The following is a 21,904-nucleotide window of genomic DNA, read 5'->3' on the forward strand; positions in this document are numbered from 1 at the left end:
AGGTAAGGCGTGAGGGAGGTACGTGAGATGTAATACGTACATTACTTTCCTTATTATAGGTTGAGGAAAGAAAACATGAAGTGAAATAACTCGCATATCAAGTTTGATGTCTGAAATATTGTTCTTCGTTTGTTGGGATACATTTCAGAATAATAGTAGATACCTAGAGCTATTTTTCTGAATATAAGAGAGTAAAAACCTCAAATAAATATTGTGCAGCAACAAGTAGATCCAAGGAACATGAAATTCATGATACTCATTTAGTGAGAACATTCAATTTATCTTTCATATTCCAACTTCAACCTTGCTTGTACTTAATATGTAGAATAAAAAATCGTCAAACCAAATGTTTTTCATTTGCCCGTGTTCAACTCTGTCAAAGCCATCAACCAGATAGTTATGATAGTATTAGTAGATATTCTGGATTACAAGTAGCTATTGTCGTTTTGAATCACATGTTTGTTTGCAATATTTGTCAATTTTTGATTTCAATTTGTAACATGCTCGGTTGGGTTTAATGTTCTTACAGTTTCTCGTTTTCTCAGCTTTGAGATTCATTGAAAGTTTCTCAAACTCTTTGTTGAACTGTCTATTGCTTGAAGTTTCATTATCCGACTCAAAATCTATCCTCTTTTCTTTTTTCAAGAAACATTTAGATACTTTGTCGTTCTCACAAATGTAAAATTTTCTTTCTCGAGGACGTGCATTTTTCGGCTTGTATTCATCTACAGGAAACATTTCTTTTTCTTTAATAGTGTCACATGAAGCCTCTTCTTCATGTTTTGTATCAGATCGCACAGGGGGACTGATGATCAGCTTGCATACACTACTGCTGCTTGATCCTAAACTACTGGAATTACTTGAATGCCTTGGACTTAAATAATACGGAGACTGTTTAGATCGTTTATGTTTGTTCATTCGGTTGGAATCCTCAGTGACTTTTGGACGTGGAGACGGCTTGCTTTTTCTGTTCGGCTCACATAGAATTTCCAATCTTTCAGTCTGTGTTCTTTGATCATATAAACTGTGGTCAGACTTGCACACAATACGGAGACTGTTTAGATCGTTTATGTTTGTTCATTCGGTTGGAATCCTCAGTGACTTTTGGACGTGGAGAAGGCTTGCTTTTTCTGTTCGGCTCACATAGAATTTCCAATCTTTCAGTCTGTGTTCTTTGATCATATAAACTGTGGTCAGACTTGCACAAATATTTACAACGAAATTCAGTTTGGCAGGCTTGAGAAACACATTTAGAGACATTTTCACAGGAAAGCGGAGCATTAGGTCTTTTGCCCCTAAAACTTGGTTGATGCGACTTTTGGACGCTACATTGACACTCTGAAGCGTAACATGAATTTGGCACTCGGCTGTCACAAATACTCTGACTCGATTTTTTTCGGAAATTCATGTTTTGTTTGTTACATATCTCATTTTTTGTTGAATGACTACCCTTATATTCATCTTGATTAATAATGCCACAATCCGATTCACAATAATCTCCATTACTCTTCCACTTGTTAGTGTTATATGTTTCATTTGATTTACTAGATGTCACTGATTTTCCAACATTCTCATTGTCCCGTTTTTTCTTTGAATTACCATGACAAATTTTTGTTCTTCCTCTTTGTTCACAGTAACTAGAAGCTTCCTGGTGTTTATTAGGATCATTATTTGTGTTGCTACAATTATTTGATGCCTCACTGATTTTCCAACATTCTCATTGTCCCGTTTTTTCTTTGAATTACCATGACAATTTTTTGTTCTTCCTCTTTGTTCACAGTAACTAGAAGCTTCCTGGTGTTTATTAGGATCATTATTTGTGTTGCTACAATTATTTGATGCATCGTGTCTATGTGACCTGTCAGAGTATTCATTTTGCTTATATGGTTTCACATCATTTTCTGAACTATTGAAAAATTTGAATTTCTTGGGCTTAGAATTATTACATTTACTCTCGTTGTTAGAATAATTCAATTTCCGTTCATCTTCTGGACAAATATAATTTTGTAGTTGCTGAAGAGCGCTTGATACATGTGACCTGTCAGAGTATTCTTTTTGCTTATATGGTTTCACATCATTTTCTGAACTATTGAAAAATTTGAATTTCTTGGGCTTAGAATTTTTACATTTACTCTCGTTGTTAGAATAATTCAATTTCCGTTCATCTTCTGGACAAATATAATTTTGTAGTTGCTGAAGAGCGCTTGATAAATCAAAATATCCACCTGAATCCTTATTGCAAGGGGTGGAACATTTCTTTTTCCTGTGAGGATCTTTACGCTTTTTGCATTTATTACATACAGGCCACTTTGATTTATCTAACGGTTGAGAAGAACGATGACAATTGGAATCAAAATTGGACATGTTTTTACCTTCACAGTCTACTCGTTGTTTAGGACGACTTGTATCATGGGCTATTTTATCAACATGTGGCACTCTGTCGTGTGATCTAGACTGTTTATTTACAGGGTAGATTTGTTTTGTATTACATTCATGTGACTTTGATCTTTTCATTTCAGAGCATTTTTGATTTCCTCTAACGTCATAAGACTTTGGGGATTTCTGTTTGCAAGATTTTCTATTTGTTTTACGTTTACAAGTTTTTGAATCATTTTCGTGGTGATATTTTTCATTTAGTTTCGCGGATACTTTTTTTTCTTCTTGATTCCATGCTCTATGTTCACAGGACTTCGGTTCTTTTTCTGGAGAGCATTTGTTTTCATTTCCACTGCAAGAACGATGACAATTGGAATCAAAATTGGACATGTTTTTACCTTCACAGTCTACTCGTTGTTTAGGACGACATGTATCATGGGCTATTTTATCAACATGGGGCACTCTGTCGTGTGATCTAGACTGTTTATTTACAGGGTAGATTTGTTTTTTATTACATTCATGTGACTTTGATCTTTTCATTTCAGGGCATTTTTGATTTCCTCTAACGTCATAAGACTTTGGGGATTTCTGTTTGCAAGATTTTCTATTTGTTTTACGTTTACAAGTTTTTGAAGTGGAATTTATGGTTAGACTTGTCATGTGTTTTTGCAGACTTTTCACTTAATCTTTCGTGGGACTTGCACTTACTCTGTTCATAATGGTTTTGATTGTATAACTCTCTCTTACAATCCTCACATAGCAAATCACTGCTTCGTATCCGCAGAATTCTACTGCTGGTAAAATACCTTCGATTTCGATAAGGAATCATTTAAAATGATGTGAATGTATCATAAGTTCAAATGAAGAGAATCGTAAAGTACGACTGTCGACAAACCCTTTTCTTTAATTTTATCTTCATAGAAATTTCAATCTTCCCTAAAAAAGAAAAGATAAAAAAAATCAACTGAAGGAAGATACCTTTTTAAAAGCTCCATAAGTACAACACATTCACGGCCCAAGTATCTCCTCATTAGATACAATACTACTTAAGTATCGCATCATTAGCTCCAATACTACCTATGTATTTGAACTTAAACACAGAATTTTCCGTGTAATGTGGGAAGCACTTGACGACTCAGTCACATGTACTCGATGACTTTAACGCCAGAGTAACTTCTCTCAATAGAACATAATTGTTTGTTTGGACAAAGTTTTACTCCACATCTGTATGAGTGTATGCCATGTATTTACTTTTATAGGTAACTTTCCCGTTACAAATACACAACATATCTTTGTGCTCTTTGAAACACAAAGTTGTTTGTTGAAAAGATTGGAGAGGGGAATGTCGATGTCGGAGGCAGAGACAATGAAACAAAATTTGATTTACCATTTTGGATTTCAACATATTTGAGGACTGAGAGGTTCAAATTCTGTGGAAATCGGTTGATAAAGTATTTGATCAAGAAAATTGGGCTCGTATTATTAAATGGAAGGAATACATGATACGGAAATGGGTATCTCAATGCCCATAAAATTGCAAGATTCCGGCACAGATTGAAATTTCCTTACCAAGAGTGTGGGTTAGAGGAGCAGTTGTGGGTTGTGGCGTATTTATACAGAAACCTAATGCACTATATATACTCAGAGGGCTATGTACATATTGTTCATATATGAAACACGTTTTCCTATCATAATGTGGGTTAGAAATTGATGCGGACGTAGGTTTCATTTGAAACATACTCGGATTTAACATACCTACCTAATTTTAACATTACACACACGTGTCAGCTTTAAGGAAATGCGGCATTGTTCTGTTAAATTCAGAGAACACGTATAGTGAGTGTCATACTAGGCTTGTACGCTAGAGGTTTCGCGTTCAATACCCGGTAGAAGGGTCACAATGGTAAAATTCGAGAATTTTCTCGTATCCGCAGAATTCTACTGCTGGTAAAATACCTTCGATTTCGATAAGGAATCATTTAAAATGATGTGAATGTATCATAAGTTCAAATGAAGAGAATCGTAAAGTACGACTGTCGACAAACCCTTTTCTTTAATTTTATCTAGCAAGAAATTTCAATTAACCACTGACACCCGAAGCAATCGAAATGGTTTAATTAGCAGCGCTCGATAATTTATTCAGTTTCACTAAAAGCTTCGAAATTATGTAATGGTGTAACTGTATAGGAAATGCATTTTCACCAAAGAACTTTGGGCTTACATGAATAAATGGATGTTAAATAAAGCTTGTATCGCAGGGCCTGTTTAAAACATCCGGAGGGGCCAATTATTGTCATGGAGATTTCAAATAGCAAAGGAAGGTTAACAGGGCTCTAATTTTAGGGGCAACAGACAGTAACAAGATGTGGACATTTTATGTTCCGACTTCTAGAACAAATCGTCACTTGTAGAATTTTTTTGTGAAGAAGAAAAAAGTTTCCAGTCAGTGTAGCTAGGTAATCAATAAATCTAACCAGAATATTATTGGTTGAACCGATAAAACTTCTTGATTGAGGCAAAAAATGATAAGCTTTACCCATTTATAAACTCTACTATTTCTACTATTCCGATGAAGTTATTAAATAATCGAAGAAAACATTTCAAACTCTAACCGAGATTTGAACCCGCAAACTCCGGATTTTTGGACAATCGCTTTACCACTAATAGGGAATAAAAGGAACAAGAATAACTAATACCTAACAAATACAAATCCAGCCTGCAATCGGGCCTTTAGAAATGTGTTTACTTTTATTTAACATTCATTTATTCATTGATGAATAGTGAGTGAATACACATGTTTTGGGGTTTGAAAATGTCGAAGCCTCCATGTATTTGAAATGTACGGGCAAAGGGTGTTTAATCAACTGTAAGGCGGATAGGTGGGGAAAGGATCATTGGTGCTAATAAATGTGGGTCAGGAATGAGTTTGAGATTCGAGAAAATACTAATATTACTAATCCACATTGAGATCTATTTGTCAGTCATGGGAATAAGGGGCCAAACGAGATAAAGGTGGCGTATTTATACAGAAACCCAATGCACTATATCTACTCAGAGGGCTATGTACATATTGTTCATATATGAAACACGTTTTCCTAACATAATGTGGGTTAGATATTGATGCGGACATAGGTTTCATTTGAAACATACTCGGATTTAACATACCTACCTAATTTTAACATTACACACACGTGTCAGCTTTAAGGAAATGCGGCATTGTTCTGTTAAATTCAGAGAACACGTATAGTGAGTGTCATACTAGGCTTGTACGCTAGAGGTTTCGCGTTCAATACCCGGTAGAAGGGTCACAATGGTAAAATTCGAGAATTTTCTCGTATCCGCAGAATTCTACTGCTGGTAAAATACCTTCGATTTCGATAAGGAATCATTTAAAATGATGTGAATGTATCATAAGTTCAAATGAAGAGAATCGTAAAGTACGACTGTCGACAAACCCTTTTCTTTAATTTTATCTAGCAAGAAATTTCAATTAACCACTGACACCCGAAGCAATCGAAATGGTTTAATTAGCAGCGCTCGATAATTTATTCAGTTTCACTAAAAGCTTCGAAATTATGTAATGGTGTAACTGTATAGGAAATGCATTTTCACCAAAGAACTTTGGGCTTACATGAATAAATGGATGTTAAATAAAGCTTGTATCGCAGGGCCTGTTTAAAACATCCGGAGGGGCCAATTATTGTCATGGAGATTTCAAATAGCAAAGGAAGGTTAACAGGGCTCTAATTTTAGGGGCAACAGACAGTAACAAGATGTGGACATTTTATGTTCCGACTTCTAGAACAAATCGTCACTTGTAGAATTTTTTTGTGAAGAAGAAAAAAGTTTCCAGTCAGTGTAGCTAGGTAATCAATAAATCTAACCAGAATATTATTGGTTGAACCGATAAAACTTCTTGATTGAGGCAAAAAATGATAAGCTTTACCCATTTATAAACTCTACTATTTCTACTATTCCGATGAAGTTATTAAATAATCGAAGAAAACATTTCAAACTCTAACCGAGATTTGAACCCGCAAACTCCGGATTTTTGGACAATCGCTTTACCACTAATAGGGAATAAAAGGAACAAGAATAACTAATACCTAACAAATACAAATCCAGCCTGCAATCGGGCCTTTAGAAATGTGTTTACTTTTATTTAACATTCATTTATTCATTGATGAATAGTGAGTGAATACACATGTTTTGGGGTTTGAAAATGTCGAAGCCTCCATGTATTTGAAATGTACGGGCAAAGGGTGTTTAATCAACTGTAAGGCGGATAGGTGGGGAAAGGATCATTGGTGCTAATAAATGTGGGTCAGGAATGAGTTTGAGATTCGAGAAAATACTAATATTACTAATCCACATTGAGATCTATTTGTCAGTCATGGGAATAAGGGGCCAAACGAGATAAAGCAGGCTGGTACCAATGAATTGGATCTCCCTAGCTATTTAGAGGAATCAAAGGGCCAACGGTACGCATCGCTAAATCGCTACTTACTTAACCTTAGGCAAGGTTGGTTCAAATACATTTACAAATTCATTTACATAATACATTTGCAAATTCACACATGGCCTTTGTTGCTTAGAGTGCAAATAAAAAATAAAGAAACCTTTACAAATTCACATACATACCCAAATCTAGAATTCTAGATGATTTACTATACAGAAAACAGAAAGGTACTCGTACCTCTACCAATACTTTAAAATGGTAATACGTCGGTACGTCGCTAGTCTGTAAACAAGATGTAAACCAACATTTTTGATCCTCTGCTGTGAAAAGTTCCACACTTAATCTCCTTAATACGTGTGTACATTATACCTACCTACTTGTATTAGCGCATATACATGAGGAGGGGCTGAAGTGCCTTTATCATAATTCCCTAGATTTTCCCCATGTTTATGGTTAGGTAGCCAATGTTGAACCCACACTCTTCATTAAAGCTTTTAATAATCCAAACACCGCTAATTACAATGCAATTATCGAAGCTCCCGCGTTATGCGGCCTTACCTACATGTAGCTACTATGTGTCAGTTTAAAGTTCAAGTACTCATTTATTTTTGCTTGTAATCGTTAATTAATTAAAGGTATGTACTTAGAGAATTCTTCATTGTTCTGACACAAATAAATCACCCACGCCAAGTATACCTACTCGAATAGATGAATTGAACATTGAACCGTTAAAGATTATTCAAAATTAGAGAGCCAGGCAAGAACATACTACGAGTCTAAAAGCTCTGGCAAATAAAGTCATCATAAATGAAAAAGAGTGAAAAAATAATCCAATCAAAACAGAAAAGCAGGGAATCTACTGCAAAAGAATAATTATTATATATAAATATAAGGTGGTACGTCAAAATCTCTGAAAATTTCAAGTGGTACGTGTTTACTAAAAGGTTGAGAACCCCTGTTCTAGATCATTTACTATACAGAACACAGAAAGGTACTAGTACCTCTACCAATACTTTAAAATGGTAATACGTCGGTAGTCTGCAAACAAGATGCAAACCAACATTTTTGATCCTCTGCTGTGAAAAGTTCCACACTTAATCTCCTTGATACGTGTTTACATTATACCCACCTACTTGTATTAGCGCATATACATGAGGAGGGGCTGAAGTGCCTTTATCATAATTCCCTAGGTTTTTCCATGTTTATGGTTAGGTAGCCAATTTTGAACCCACACTCTTCATTAAAGCTTTTAATAATCCAAACACCGCTAATTACAATGCAATTATCGAAGCTCCCGCGTTATGCGGCCTTTGTATCGCAGGGCCTGTTTAAAACATCCGGAGGGGCCAATTATTGTCATGGAGATTTCAAATAGCAAAGGAAGGTTAACAGGGCTCTAATTTTAGGGGCAACAGACAGTAACAAGATGTGGACATTTTATGTTCCGACTTCTAGAACAAATCGTCACTTGTAGAATTTTTTTGTGAAGAAGAAAAAAGTTTCCAGTCAGTGTAGCTAGGTAATCAATAAATCTAACCAGAATATTATTGGTTGAACCGATAAAACTTCTTGATTGAGGCAAAAAATGATAAGCTTTACCCATTTATAAACTCTACTATTTCTACTATTCCGATGAAGTTATTAAATAATCGAAGAAAACATTTCAAACTCTAACCGAGATTTGAACCCGCAAACTCCCCGTTCATATCTTGGATTTCCCCTCCGTTCATTGGATTCTGAGTAATCACAACGTTTTGGATCCATTCTTCTTTCACATGACTTTGACTCTTTGTGTCGATGATTTGCCTCGTGTTTACCAGAGAAGTCCTCGCAACATTTTTGATTTCCTCCACGTTCACAAGACCCTTTTTCTCATTATTTCCGTCTTAAATCTGACGAGTAGATGAGCTGAAAGCTAAAACGAACTTGAAGAGGAAGACGTAATAGCACCACGTATAACATACATGTAGAAACGTAATAACAAACACTTGACACATAAAATGAACGTTTTGTCACAAATAGGGGAAAGATGGGCAAAGTGGACCGCTAGCAAAAGAGGAGCCCTGTATGACATTGTATGCTAGACCTTGTAGGTCACACTTGTAACAGTTTTATAGGCGAAATACTTTAAAATGTTCCCATGCAGATCTTCAATCTATTTCGGAAGTACTTCCAAAAAGAAAATATAAATTAGGAACCACTGTTTTGCATTAGAATCATTAGATAGCCTTTAAAGTTTTTTTTTTTAAAGATGAGTGTTCCACCGCCGTTTTTATTTCGTAGCAATGAAACAACTGCTACATTAGACGCATGTGGCCTGTGTCGTAGCATGCCCATCCTGTAGTATGCCTCTCGTCAGATGGGCGAGAAGAGACACAATACTTCCCATTTAGGTGCTTGGTCAACACGAGAACACCAGAAAGTAACCCGTTGAAATATTTGCGCATAATTTTGGTGAACAGGTAAGTATTGGTGATAGAGAGAGAGAACATGGGTGTCATTTGCATAATTTTGGTGGATAACCAGTTTTTGTGTGCATGACCTTACGTGGGGGTAAGGGCTCCAACTATCTAAGTAAAAGTTCAAGAGGAAAGTTTATAATGACCCTCGTGTCATATAACAAGAGTTACTGCATTGCAACTATTAAGGTAGGTTTAGACGAAGCGAGTCTACTTGCGCACCAAAACTCGTTTCCTCCTCGCACATCAAAACTCATCCTCGCGCCACTGTTTAAGTCTTTACTAATCATATTTCCAGCATCAGTACAAACATTAAATTTCACAATCCAGCTCCCTACAATAAGTACAACATCTTGCGAGTGTTAAGGTAGGTTTAGACTTTAGACGAAGCGAGTCTACTCGCGCACCAAAACTCGTTTCCTCCTCGCACATCAAAACTCATCCTCGCGCCACTGTTTACACGAAACGCGTTTCCTCGCTTGGAAGGGTGAGCCAGGCAGTAAAAATGAAAATGTTTAGTGGATAGGCAAGGGAACTCGCCCGGCAATATATGACACGGTCACACGAAGCGAGGAATTACTGCGAGTTTCCTTTGATGCGTGATTCAAGGATGTGATTCTTCTTCTTTTAGATAGCATTTATTTTCATTTGTACAGTGTTCATGAGAATCCCACTCCTGATAGATTTGACTTGGTGTACATGTACAAGGATTTGAATCTTTCGCGATTACAGGATACTTTTTTTTCTTCTTGATTCCATGCTCTATGTTCACAGGACTTCGGTTCTTTTTCTGGAGAGCATTTGTTTTCATTTCCACTGTGTTCGTAAGGAATGAACTTGTCATGACGATATTGTCTAGACCTTGGTTCAGAAGGATGTGATTCTTGTTCTTTTGGATAGCATTTATTTTCATTTGTACAGTGTTCATGAGAATCCCACTCCTGATAGATTTGACTTGGTGTACATGTACAAGGATTTGAATCTTTTCTTTGGTAGCATTTTTGATTTTCTCTATGTGCATAAGAATTTATATCTTGACATGGTCTATTACTTTTACCTTCAGTAATCTTTGATATCTTTTCTTGAGAGCATTTTAGAATGGCCTTATCTTCATAAAAACTAGAATCTCGTTCATATCTTGGATTTCCCCTGCGTTCATTGGATTCTGAGTAATCACAACGTTTTGGATCCATTCTTCTTTCAGATGACTTTGACTCTTTGTGTCGATGATTTGCCTCGTGTTTACCAGAGAAGTCCTCGCAACATTTTTGATTTCCTCCACGTTCACAAGAACTCAATTCTTTCTGTTGATGTGATGCCTTTATTTTACATGAACATAAATTTGACCCTCTTTGTTCATGGAATTTATGGTTTGACTTGTCATGTGTTTTTGCAGACTTTTCACTTAATCTTTCGTATGACTTGCACTTGCTCTGTTCATAATGGTTTTGATTGTATAACTCTCTCTTACAATCCTCACATAGCAAATCACTGCTCTCTGAATCTACTTCATCTTCACCTATCAAATGAAATCTCGAGTTCAAACCAACGAAGACATCCGGTAAGGAAGCTTTCCTTACCTAATGTAATACCCTAAATTCCTTGTGAAACTGGAAAACTTCGTCCATCTATAGAATTTTTAATATTCTCTTTTTCCCCTACAGAAAGTTCATTGATTTTTTTTTTATCTTTTTCTTTCTATATGAATTCCTTTTCTTGTCCTTTAAAAACTTGACTTTTGTAAATAAAAAAAGAGAACAAACTTTTTGCATACACTCAAGCGAAATTACTTTTCTTTGGATAGAACTTTACCCTATACTTTCCAAAATGATTATTTTAAACGTTCTTAGAACCTTATATACGCAACGTTTGACTATTTCCCAAGTGAATATTTACTTGGATTATTCTAAAATCTAAATTGAGTAATCTACCTATATAAATTAGTTCTAAAACGAAAGATGCTCTTGTGAGTCGACCACCCGATTTGTATGAACGCCTGTTAAATGTTAGGTATCTATGCAATGTGCAATGAACGAATCACTCGAATCATGTGCAATGAACGAATCACTCGGAACTTCTCATCTTCTCAAGCACCTACTAACAGTACTAACTCACTAATAGTCGTTCAGGTTCTAGAAATCTAGGTAGTTTATTTTCTTATTCTTACCTTCTTAAAATGTCACTATCGGTTTTTAGTCCGTCCTTCCTTTATTATTACTAATAATAAAAGGTATAGTGGACGGACTATTGTATTCGCTTCGGTGTCGTCTGTCGGTCTGTCTGTCGGTCGGTCGGTCGGTCTGTTCCCATAGAAGGACTTATCCAAACCTGGTCGACCTATATTTCAAATTAAAGGTCTTTTTACCAGGATCACGAAAATGGTGGTGCAAATTTTGTCCAGAAAACCAAACCTATGCAATGTGCAATGAACGAATCACTCGAATCATGTGCAATGAACGAATCACTTGGAACTTCTCATCTTCTCAAGCACCTACTAACTCACTAATAGTCGTTCAGGTTCTAGAAATCTAGGTAGTTTATTTTCTTATTCTTACCGTCTTAAAATGTCACTATCGGTTTTTAATATATGAATAAAAGTTAAAACCAATAATTATTTAGGTTCCTTCCCGAAGGGAAAATAACCAGAATCAGTTATGATAATTCATTACAACTACAATCTAATCTAACCCAACCCAACATTAAATAATCTCATGGTGTAAAAATATAACAAGTGCTTTATTCAGACTGCCAGCTAAGAACAAGTTGTCCCGTCATGCCAACAGTGGTGTAGTCCTTACGAAGAGCATCACTGTAGTACTACAGTGATGTAGTACTAGACCTGCACAACTAACGCACTGACTGTGAAGAGGATGGTGTTGCCCGTCACATGTTCTCCTTATCTATCAGTGCACAGCTCATTTACTCGCTAAGTTTTCCACACACATAGCTCCCCAACATGTTGGAAGTATTCTTTTATCTCCGCTTTTACAAGCACTCTCTCCCTCCACATCTACGTATTTAACCAGAGCTCCTTTTCTTCGCTTTTAACAGAGTTCTCCCTTCCCTCCTTAGCTTCTACCAGAGTTCTATCACCCCTCCTCCGTATTTAACAGAGTTCTTCCTTCCCTCTTCCGCTTTTATCAGGATTCTTCCCCTACTTTGGAAGACCTCCGTCTCTTCCATTGTGTCTCGCCTTGCGAAACTTTCCACACCGTGTCTACTTGATTTCATCAGGAAGTTTTTCCTTCACTTTACCGCCGCGCTCCAAATTGCGTTCCTTGTTGGGTCGTTAGCGATAGGGCGTGAAGTGAAAAACATAAATAACAATACACAAGCCATTGAGCGAAGAAACATATTTTTAATTGTCTAAATTCAAGGAAATGGAAGGGAGTGAGTTCAGGAAAAGCGCAAAACATGTTCGAAGCCCTGAAGTCCAAGGGAAGATATTTCGTCGGAATAGGGACCTATAGCTATTGTTTTCAAAGGAAAAGGACATGAAATGTCTGTTATTTTTGACAAGAGATGATTTTCTGGAGGGGGAAAATCGAAGTTTCAGGATAAGCTGAACTCGGTTAGAATCTGGACGACCTGCATCCTGCATGAGCAGAGATTGAAATTAGATTGGTATATTCTAATAAGCACCATCAGCTGAAGAGAAAACAACGTGAATAGCTCTTCCCTATAAAAGAAAAGAAAAAAAAATCAACTGAAGGAAGATACCTTTTTAAAAGCTCCATAAGTACAACACATTCACGGCCCAAGTATCTCCTCATTAGATACAATACTACTTAAGTATCGCATCATTAGCTCCAATACTACCTATGTATTTGAACTTAAACACAGAATTTTCCGTGTAATGTGGGAAGCACTTGACGACTCAGTCACATGTACTCGATGACTTTAACGCCAGAGTAACTTCTCTCAATAGAACATAATTGTTTGTTTGGACAAAGTTTTACTCCACATCTGTATGAGTGTATGCCATGTATTTACTTTTATAGGTAACTTTCCCGTTACAAATACACAACATATCTTTGTGCTCTTTGAAACACAAAGTTGTTTGTTGAAAAGATTGGAGAGGGGAATGTCGATGTCGGAGGCAGAGACAATGAAACAAAATTTGATTTACCATTTTGGATTTCAACATATTTGAGGACTGAGAGGTTCAAATTCTGTGGAAATCGGTTGATAAAGTATTTGATCAAGAAAATTGGGCTCGTATTATTAAATGGAAGGAATACATGATACGGAAATGGGTATCTCAATGCCCATAAAATTGCAAGATTCCGGCACAGATTGAAATTTCCTTACCAAGAGTGTGGGTTAGAGGAGCAGTTGTGGGTTGTGGCGTATTTATACAGAAACCTAATGCACTATATATACTCAGAGGGCTATGTACATATTGTTCATATATGAAACACGTTTTCCTATCATAATGTGGGTTAGAAATTGATGCGGACGTAGGTTTCATTTGAAACATACTCGGATTTAACATACCTACCTAATTTTAACATTACACACACGTGTCAGCTTTAAGGAAATGCGGCATTGTTCTGTTAAATTCAGAGAACACGTATAGTGAGTGTCATACTAGGCTTGTACGCTAGAGGTTTCGCGTTCAATACCCGGTAGAAGGGTCACAATGGTAAAATTCGAGAATTTTCTCGTATCCGCAGAATTCTACTGCTGGTAAAATACCTTCGATTTCGATAAGGAATCATTTAAAATGATGTGAATGTATCATAAGTTCAAATGAAGAGAATCGTAAAGTACGACTGTCGACAAACCCTTTTCTTTAATTTTATCTAGCAAGAAATTTCAATTAACCACTGACACCCGAAGCAATCGAAATGGTTTAATTAGCAGCGCTCGATAATTTATTCAGTTTCACTAAAAGCTTCGAAATTATGTAATGGTGTAACTGTATAGGAAATGCATTTTCACCAAAGAACTTTGGGCTTACATGAATAAATGGATGTTAAATAAAGCTTGTATCGCAGGGCCTGTTTAAAACATCCGGAGGGGCCAATTATTGTCATGGAGATTTCAAATAGCAAAGGAAGGTTAACAGGGCTCTAATTTTAGGGGCAACAGACAGTAACAAGATGTGGACATTTTATGTTCCGACTTCTAGAACAAATCGTCACTTGTAGAATTTTTTTAACTTCTAGAACAAAATCGTCACTTGTAGAATTTTTTTTGTGAAGAAGAAAAAAGTTTCCAGTCAGTGTAGCTAGGTAATCAATAAATCTAACCAGAATATTATAGGTCGAACCGATAATACTTCTTGATTGAGGCAAAAAATGATAAGCTTTACCCATTTATAAGCTCTACTATTTCTACTATTCCGATGAAGTTATTAAATAATCGAAGAAAACATTTCAAACTCTAACCGAGATTTGAACCCGCAAACTCCGGATTTTTGGACAATCGCTTTACCACTAATAGGGAATAAAAGGAACAAGAATAACTAATACCTAACAAATACAAATCCAGCCTGCAATCGGGCCTTTAGAAATGTGTTTACTTTTATTTAACATTCATTTATCAGTTTAAAGTTCAAGTAATTATTTATTTTTGCTTGTAATCGTTAATTAATTAAAGATATGTACTTAGAGGATTCTTCATTGTTCAGACACAAATAAATCACCCACGCCAAGTATACCTACTCGAATAGATGAATTGAACATTGAACCGTTAAAGATTATTCAAAATTAGAGAGCCAGGCAAGAACATACCTACGAGTCTAAAAGCTCTGGCAAATAAAGTCATCATAAATGAAAAAGAGTGAAAAAATAATCCGATCAAAACAGAAAAGCAGGGAATCTACTGCAAAAGAATACAAAGAGGGGACAAAATGACTTACCAAATACGAAAGCGGTATAAATCGACGTCGTGAAAATGAAAAACACAAAACCGAGCACATTGAAGACGGGCATCCCGAGGCAAGGGACCCACTGAACTTCTCAGACAACCTGAAGCCTGAGAGAAAAACATCCAAGGAGAAACATCTCTCTCATCCCTCTCTCCTCAATTTTCTCGTCTTGCGCGCTTTTTCCAAATTACTATATACATCGTTTATCAAACTATAAACAATTAATGAATTTTTTTCTCTTCTTCAAGAGTTTTTCTTTTGCTCTTAGTTGCTCGCTCCTTGCCCTCTGTATCCTACCTAGTATCTTCTCCTACTCTTTTGCTAAGCAACCAGACCAGGCTAAAGCATACGTCTTCGGTACCTGCTGGAAGATATCCATGCGAAAGTATTTGCTGTTGATAGGCAGTTTCTTAGTTGCCAATACGACTACATAGGTACTTAACTGCCTGGTAGTCCTAGTATTGTAGGTAATATTTCTCATTATTTCACCGTTTTAATCGTTTTATACGTATACGTAAAAAAGTGCAAGTCCAAATTGTCGCACAAACACCACCGTCCAGAGAGCCCTTTGAAGTTTTGTACCATCAACCATTACTCAGGTACTTAACTACCTAGTAGTCCTAGTATTGTAGGTAATATTTCTCATTATTTCACCGTTTTATACGTAAAAAAGTGCAAGTCCAAATTGTCGCACAAACACCACCGTCCAGAGAGCCCTTTGAAGTTTTGTACCATCAACCATTACTCCATGTACAGTTTTTCATTTTAATCCTAGAAGGGTAGACGGTAGACCTGAGTAATTTTTACTCACATTTCTTTTATTTTCGTGATAATTGTATTATTATTATTTTTTTTTTAAGTAATAAAAATAATGTATTGAAACTTGAAACATATCTGTTCTTGATTCTGCATGTCACAGTCGCAAAAAACCGCTCTTTTTGAGTGAGTAAAAATTACGTCTACCTAAAAAACAGTCTTTCTAGGGTTAAATATGGTCAAGGTAAGACGAAACCTAGTGCGTCAAAGTCACCAAAATCATTTGAACATATTTACATGTTGGAAAGTTTTTCCTTCACTTTACCGCCGCGTTCCAAATTGCGTTCCTTGTTGGATCGTTAGCGATAGGGCGTGAAGTGAAAAACATAAATAACGATACACAAGCCATTGAGCGAAGAAACATATTTTTAATTGTCTAAATTCAAGGAAAAGGAAGGGAGTGAGTTCAGGAAAAGCGCAAAACATGTTCGAAGCCCTGAAGTCCAAGGGAAGATATTTCGTCGGAATAGGGACCTATAGCTATTGTTTTCAAAGGAAAAGGACATGAAATGTCTGTTATTTTTGACAAGAGATGATTTTCTGGAGGGGGAAAATCGAAGTTTCAGGATAAGCTGAACTCGGTTAGAATCTGGACGACCTGCATCCTGCATGAGCAGAGATTGAAATTAGATTGGTATATTCTAATAAGCACCATCAGCTGAAGAGAAAACAACGTGAATAGATCTTCCCTAAAAAAGAAAAGATAAAAAAAATCAACTGAAGGAAGATACCTTTTTAAAAGCTCCATAAGTACAACACATTCACGGCCCAAGTATCTCCTCATTAGATACAATACTACTTAAGTATCGCATCATTAGCTCCAATACTACCTATGTATTTGAACTTAAACACAGAATTTTCCGTGTAATGTGGGAAGCACTTGACGACTCAGTCACATGTACTCGATGACTTTAACGCCAGAGTAACTTCTCTCAATAGAACATAATTGTTTGTTTGGACAAAGTTTTACTCCACATCTGTATGAGTGTATGCCATGTATTTACTTTTATAGGTAACTTTCCCGTTACAAATACACAACATATCTTTGTGCTCTTTGAAACACAAAGTAGTTTGCCATGTATTTACTTTTATAGGTAACTTTCCCGTTACAAATACACAACATATCTTTGTGCTCTTTGAAACACAAAGTTGTTTGTTGAAAAGATTGGAGAGGGGAATGTCGATGTCGGAGGCAGAGACAATGAAACAAAATTTGATTTACCATTTTGGATTTCAACATATTTGAGGACTGAGAGGTTCAAATTCTGTGGAAATCGGTTGATAAAGTATTTGATCAAGAAAATTGGGCTCGTATTATTAAATGGAAGGAATACATGATACGGAAATGGGTATCTCAATGCCCATAAAATTGCAAGATTCCGGCACAGATTGAAATTTCCTTACCAAGAGTGTGGGTTAGAGGAGCAGTTGTGGGTTGTGGCGTATTTATACAGAAACCTAATGCACTATATATACTCAGAGGGCTATGTACATATTGTTCATATATGAAACACGTTTTCCTATCATAATGTGGGTTAGAAATTGATGCGGACGTAGGTTTCATTTGAAACATACTCGGATTTAACATACCTACCTAATTTTAACATTACACACACGTGTCAGCTTTAAGGAAATGCGGCATCTCCCTGAAAAACCACGTGAGTATTACTCCAAAACTTTGGGCAGTTGGGGATGTACATACGAGTATGAGGAGGTCTCCGGAAAAAGGGCCAAATCGCCATTTGGCCCTTTTTCCGGAGATTGCATTTTCGAACGCATCATCTTGTTGTTAGTAGGTACCTATTTCCACAAAATTTCATGTTGATAGCTGCAGCCACTGCTGAGTTAATTTGATTAGAGTGATAAAAATTTGACCTTTTTTGCTGAGATTGCTTGATTTGGCGCTCTTTTAAATAGATTACATGCTGATTTGGGTTAAAAGCTTTTTCATTTTCAATTTTCTACATTTTGAATCATATTGTATACCAGAGTGATTGTTTTCAATTGATTTCCCAACATTAGATTTTAGTTTAAAATAGATTTCGGAAGAGTGAAAATGACCGCAGTGTCTCTTTCATGTCACTCATCCTCTTTCATGTCACTCATCCATTTAGTGGTCTTGCTCGGCGTAGCTTAACAAAAACGAACCGGAAAATAGCCTATAACCTTCACGGGAGTGCAAGCGCAATAAGTTCACAGAGTTTCATAGCAATCGGATGAGCGGTTTGGCCAGGCATAAAGTTCGAAAACACACACACACACACACACACACACACAAACACACACATCCATTGTCACCAATAGAATACCACAAAAATTTAAATCAAAGTGGCTAAGCAGGTACCTACAGAGATGTTCTCTGCACATTTTGGTCTGTAGATACTAAACCTACACACTTTTTGCTGAATGAATTTATTATTCCTTTTTTTCCTCTCTCCCTTTCCCTGTCAACATTAGTTTTCTTTCCTTTCCTTACTTAGTTCCGTATCCGCAGAATTCTACCGCTGGTAAAAAACCTTCGATTTCGATAAGGAATCATTTAAAATGATGAGAATGTATCATAAGTTCAAATGAAGAGAATCGTAAAGTACGACTGTCGACAAACCCTTTTCTTTAATTTTATCTTCATAGCAAGAAATTTCAATTAACCACTGACACCCGAAGCAATCGAAATGGTTTAATTAGCAGCGCTCGATAATTTATTCAGTTTCACTAAAAGCTTCGAAATTATGTAATGGTGTAACTGTATAGGAAATGCATTTTCACCAAAGAACTTTGGGCTTACATGAATAAATGGATGTTAAATAAAGCGATACAACGCAGGGCCTGTTTAAAACATCCGGAGGGGCCAATTATTGTCGTGGAAATTTCAAATAGCAAAGGAAGGTTAACAGGGCTCTAATTTTAGGGGCAACAGACAGTAACAAGATGTGGACATTTTATGTTCCGACTTCTCATCTTCACTGTCTTCTTCACTGCACACTGCACAGTCTTTATAATCACTGTCCGAATCTGAATCACAATCCTCCAAAGAGACCGATATCACTTGGTTCATCTTCTTAGGTACGGCGGTACCGGTTATGGGTTTTCCCCTATTCACTCTGAAATTTTTAAAAATATAGTGTGTGGTGTTTTTACTTGGGTAACGAGAAATATTGGTGAAAGCGTCGGCATGCGGAGAGGTAGTCTGGCATATTTTAATTGACTAGTAAGAAAATTTCAAGGAAAATTGGACTTCATTCTACTATTAGGGAAAAACATCCTAGCTTTCTCGTCTTTAAGCTCTATTGTAAATAGTTCTATTGTTATTTGAATCAATCATTGTTATTTTTCCATTTCTCTACAGAATGCTTCCGCAAGTCATTTTTCTATTTCTACAAGCTTTTCAGTATTGTTATTTGAATCAATCATTGTTATTTTTCCATTTCTCTACAGAATGCTTCCGCAAGTCATTTTTCTATTTCTACAAGCTTTTCAAAAACCACCCCACATCAAAAGATATAGGTACCCTATCATTTTCTGTGGCAATAGAAGACGAGAAGAAAAGAGAAGAGAGACGCATATAATTGAAAATGTAGAGAGAGGAACTCTAAAATGTATTTTTTGATGGGAATGATGGAATGCAGTCATCTTGAAATGAAAGGATTCGAAAAAATAAAATGTTTGGGAAAGAGAAGGTACAGGAGTATTCCCAGGGCTGGAATTTACCTTCCCTTCATTTGATCATATTATTATTCCCTATTATTCTACGAATACAATATGGTTTTCGGACTTTTTCCGGCATTGAACGGGCAAGAATTTCGGTTCTGGTTTTTCCCTGCCCAAGGTGGTTGTTTTAGGATAGGACACATACCTATTATATTATTAAAGGTAACTGTAAAACCAATAAGCAGTACTTTGCCGAATACAGCAATCCTCCGCTGACTGGTAAACAAAGTATTTGTCATTTGTAGTCCACTGATACCAAGAATTTCGGTTCTGGTTTTTCCCTGCCCAAGGTGGTTGTTGTAGGATAGGACACATACCTATATTATTAAAGGTAATTGTAAAACCAATAAGCAGTACTTTGCCGAATACAGCAATCCTCCGCTGACTGGTAAACAAAGTATTTGTCATTTGTAGTCCACTGATAGTTTGCCCCCGTGAGAGCAAATAAAGACCTTTATTAAGAATAATCGGTGTTTGAAAAAAGTAAAATCTAATCTATTTTCAAGTTTGAGCACCGAGCCTGGAAGTATCTTATTCTACAAAACCACATTGCAGTTGCCTTTTCCCCTTCTTTATTCTCTTTTTCCCCTACAGAAAGTTCATTGATTTTTTTTTTTTTATCTTTTTCTTTCTATATGAATTCCTTTTCTTGTCCTTTAAAAACTTGACTTTTGTAAATAAAAAAAGAGAACAAACTAAAATACAGGGAAACTTTGAACTGTATAAAGAGTATGTAAGTTATGTGACAAGTGAAATTACCTAAGCTAGGTATTACTCCGTAATAACACTCTGTAGCCAAGTGGCCATCAACTAATTGAACAGTTGCGCTTACTTGAGTGATGTTAGTGATGTATCAAAGTCATAGAACAGGAAAAATGAGAACTTCTTCTTCTTTGAAGTTCTGCAAAATATATCTGCCTTTTTGGTTCTCTATCAAGTTAAAAATGAGAACCAACGGAATGTTTCTTTTTCTTCTACGACTTCTAGATACCGAGATAAATCGATTTGAAAAATACCGGTAAATCGTAAACTTTGACGACACGGCATACGCTCCCGTAGGCGATGACGTCATAATTCATGGCTCCCGCTTCGTTTGTTTGTGCGCAAGCGTTGCTGCGCATTTTGACGTGAAATCTGACGTCACAACTCTTCGAACTTTTTCATTAGAACGGCAATTAAAAATTGAATTTTCGACCTTTTAGTTATTCTAAAATCTAAATTAAGTAATCTACCTACCTATATAAATTAGTTCTAAAACGAAAGATGCTCTTGTGAGTCGACCACCCGATTTGTATGAACGCCTGTTAAATGTTAGGTATCGGATAGGTGGGGAAAGGATCATTGGTGCTAATAAATGTGGGTCAGGAATGAGTTTGAGATTCGAGAAAATACTAATCCACATTGAGATCTATTTGTCAGTCATGGGAATAAGGGGCCAAACGAGATAAAGCAGGCTGGTACCAATGAATTGGATCTCCCTAGCTATTTAGAGGAATCAAAGGGCCAACGGTACGCATCGCTAAATCGCTACTTACTTAACCTTAGGCAAGGTTGGTTCAAATACATTTACAAATTCATTTACATAATACATTTGCAAATTCACACATGGCCTTTGTTGCTTAGAGTGCAAATAAAAAATAAAGAAACCTTTACAAATTCACATACATACCCAAATCTAGAATTCTAGATGATTTACTATACAGAAAACAGAAAGGTACTCGTACCTCTACCAATACTTTAAAATGGTAATACGTCGGTACGTCGCTAGTCTGTAAACAAGATGTAAACCAACATTTTTGATCCTCTGCTGTGAAAAGTTCCACACTTAATCTCCTTAATACGTGTGTACATTATACCTACCTACTTGTATTAGCGCATATACATGAGGAGGGGCTGAAGTGCCTTTATCATAATTCCCTAGATTTTCCCCATGTTTATGGTTAGGTAGCCAATGTTGAACCCACACTCTTCATTAAAGCTTTTAATAATCCAAACACCGCTAATTACAATGCAATTATCGAAGCTCCCGCGTTATGCGGCCTTACCTACATGTAGCTACTATGTGTCAGTTTAAAGTTCAAGTACTCATTTATTTTTGCTTGTAATCGTTAATTAATTAAAGGTATGTACTTAGAGAATTCTTCATTGTTCTGACACAAATAAATCACCCACGCCAAGTATACCTACTCGAATAGATGAATTGAACATTGA

At 36.3% G+C, this 21,904-nt stretch overlaps 1 protein-coding gene across 2 annotated transcripts; it reads right to left on the reverse strand.

The window, feature by feature from the left end:
- Positions 1 to 259: 259 nt before the first annotated feature.
- On the reverse strand, positions 260 to 19,221 carry LOC103506105 (axoneme-associated protein mst101(2)-like). Of its 2 annotated transcripts, none has more exons than XM_017442713.2 (6): positions 18,950 to 19,221; positions 10,106 to 10,813; positions 2,166 to 2,723; positions 1,843 to 1,985; positions 1,193 to 1,696; positions 260 to 1,029 (listed from the first exon to the last, which is right to left on the reverse strand). In XM_017442713.2, exons 1-6 carry the CDS (start codon positions 19,038 to 19,040, stop codon positions 436 to 438), a joined length of 2,598 nt encoding a protein of 865 aa, XP_017298202.2. In that variant the 5' UTR covers positions 19,041 to 19,221; the 3' UTR covers positions 260 to 435. The 2 variants fall into 2 exon arrangements, with proteins under 2 accessions (XP_017298202.2, XP_026677053.1); XM_026821252.1 differs by having other exon boundaries at positions 260 to 994; positions 1,158 to 1,696; positions 2,166 to 2,636; positions 10,013 to 10,813.
- Positions 19,222 to 21,904: the final 2,683 nt, after the last annotated feature.

Source organism: Diaphorina citri, unplaced genomic scaffold, assembly GCF_000475195.1.
Source record: "Diaphorina citri unplaced genomic scaffold, Diaci psyllid genome assembly version 1.1 scaffold215, whole genome shotgun sequence".
NCBI lineage: Eukaryota > Metazoa > Arthropoda > Insecta > Hemiptera > Psyllidae > Diaphorina > Diaphorina citri.

Excerpts from the sequence above, each read along its gene's own strand:
- LOC103506105 (XM_026821252.1), bottom strand. The coding sequence starts at position 19,040 with ATGAACCAAGTGATATCGGTCTCTTTGGAGGATTGTGATTCAGATTCG. Across the intron at positions 1,986-2,165 it reads AAATTATATTTGTCCAGAAG|ATGAACGGAAATTGAATTAT; the intron begins ATGAACGGAAAT and ends TTTGTCCAGAAG. Across the intron at positions 995-1,157 it reads CAAAGAACACAGACTGAAAG|ATTGGAAATTCTATGTGAGC; the intron begins ATTGGAAATTCT and ends ACAGACTGAAAG.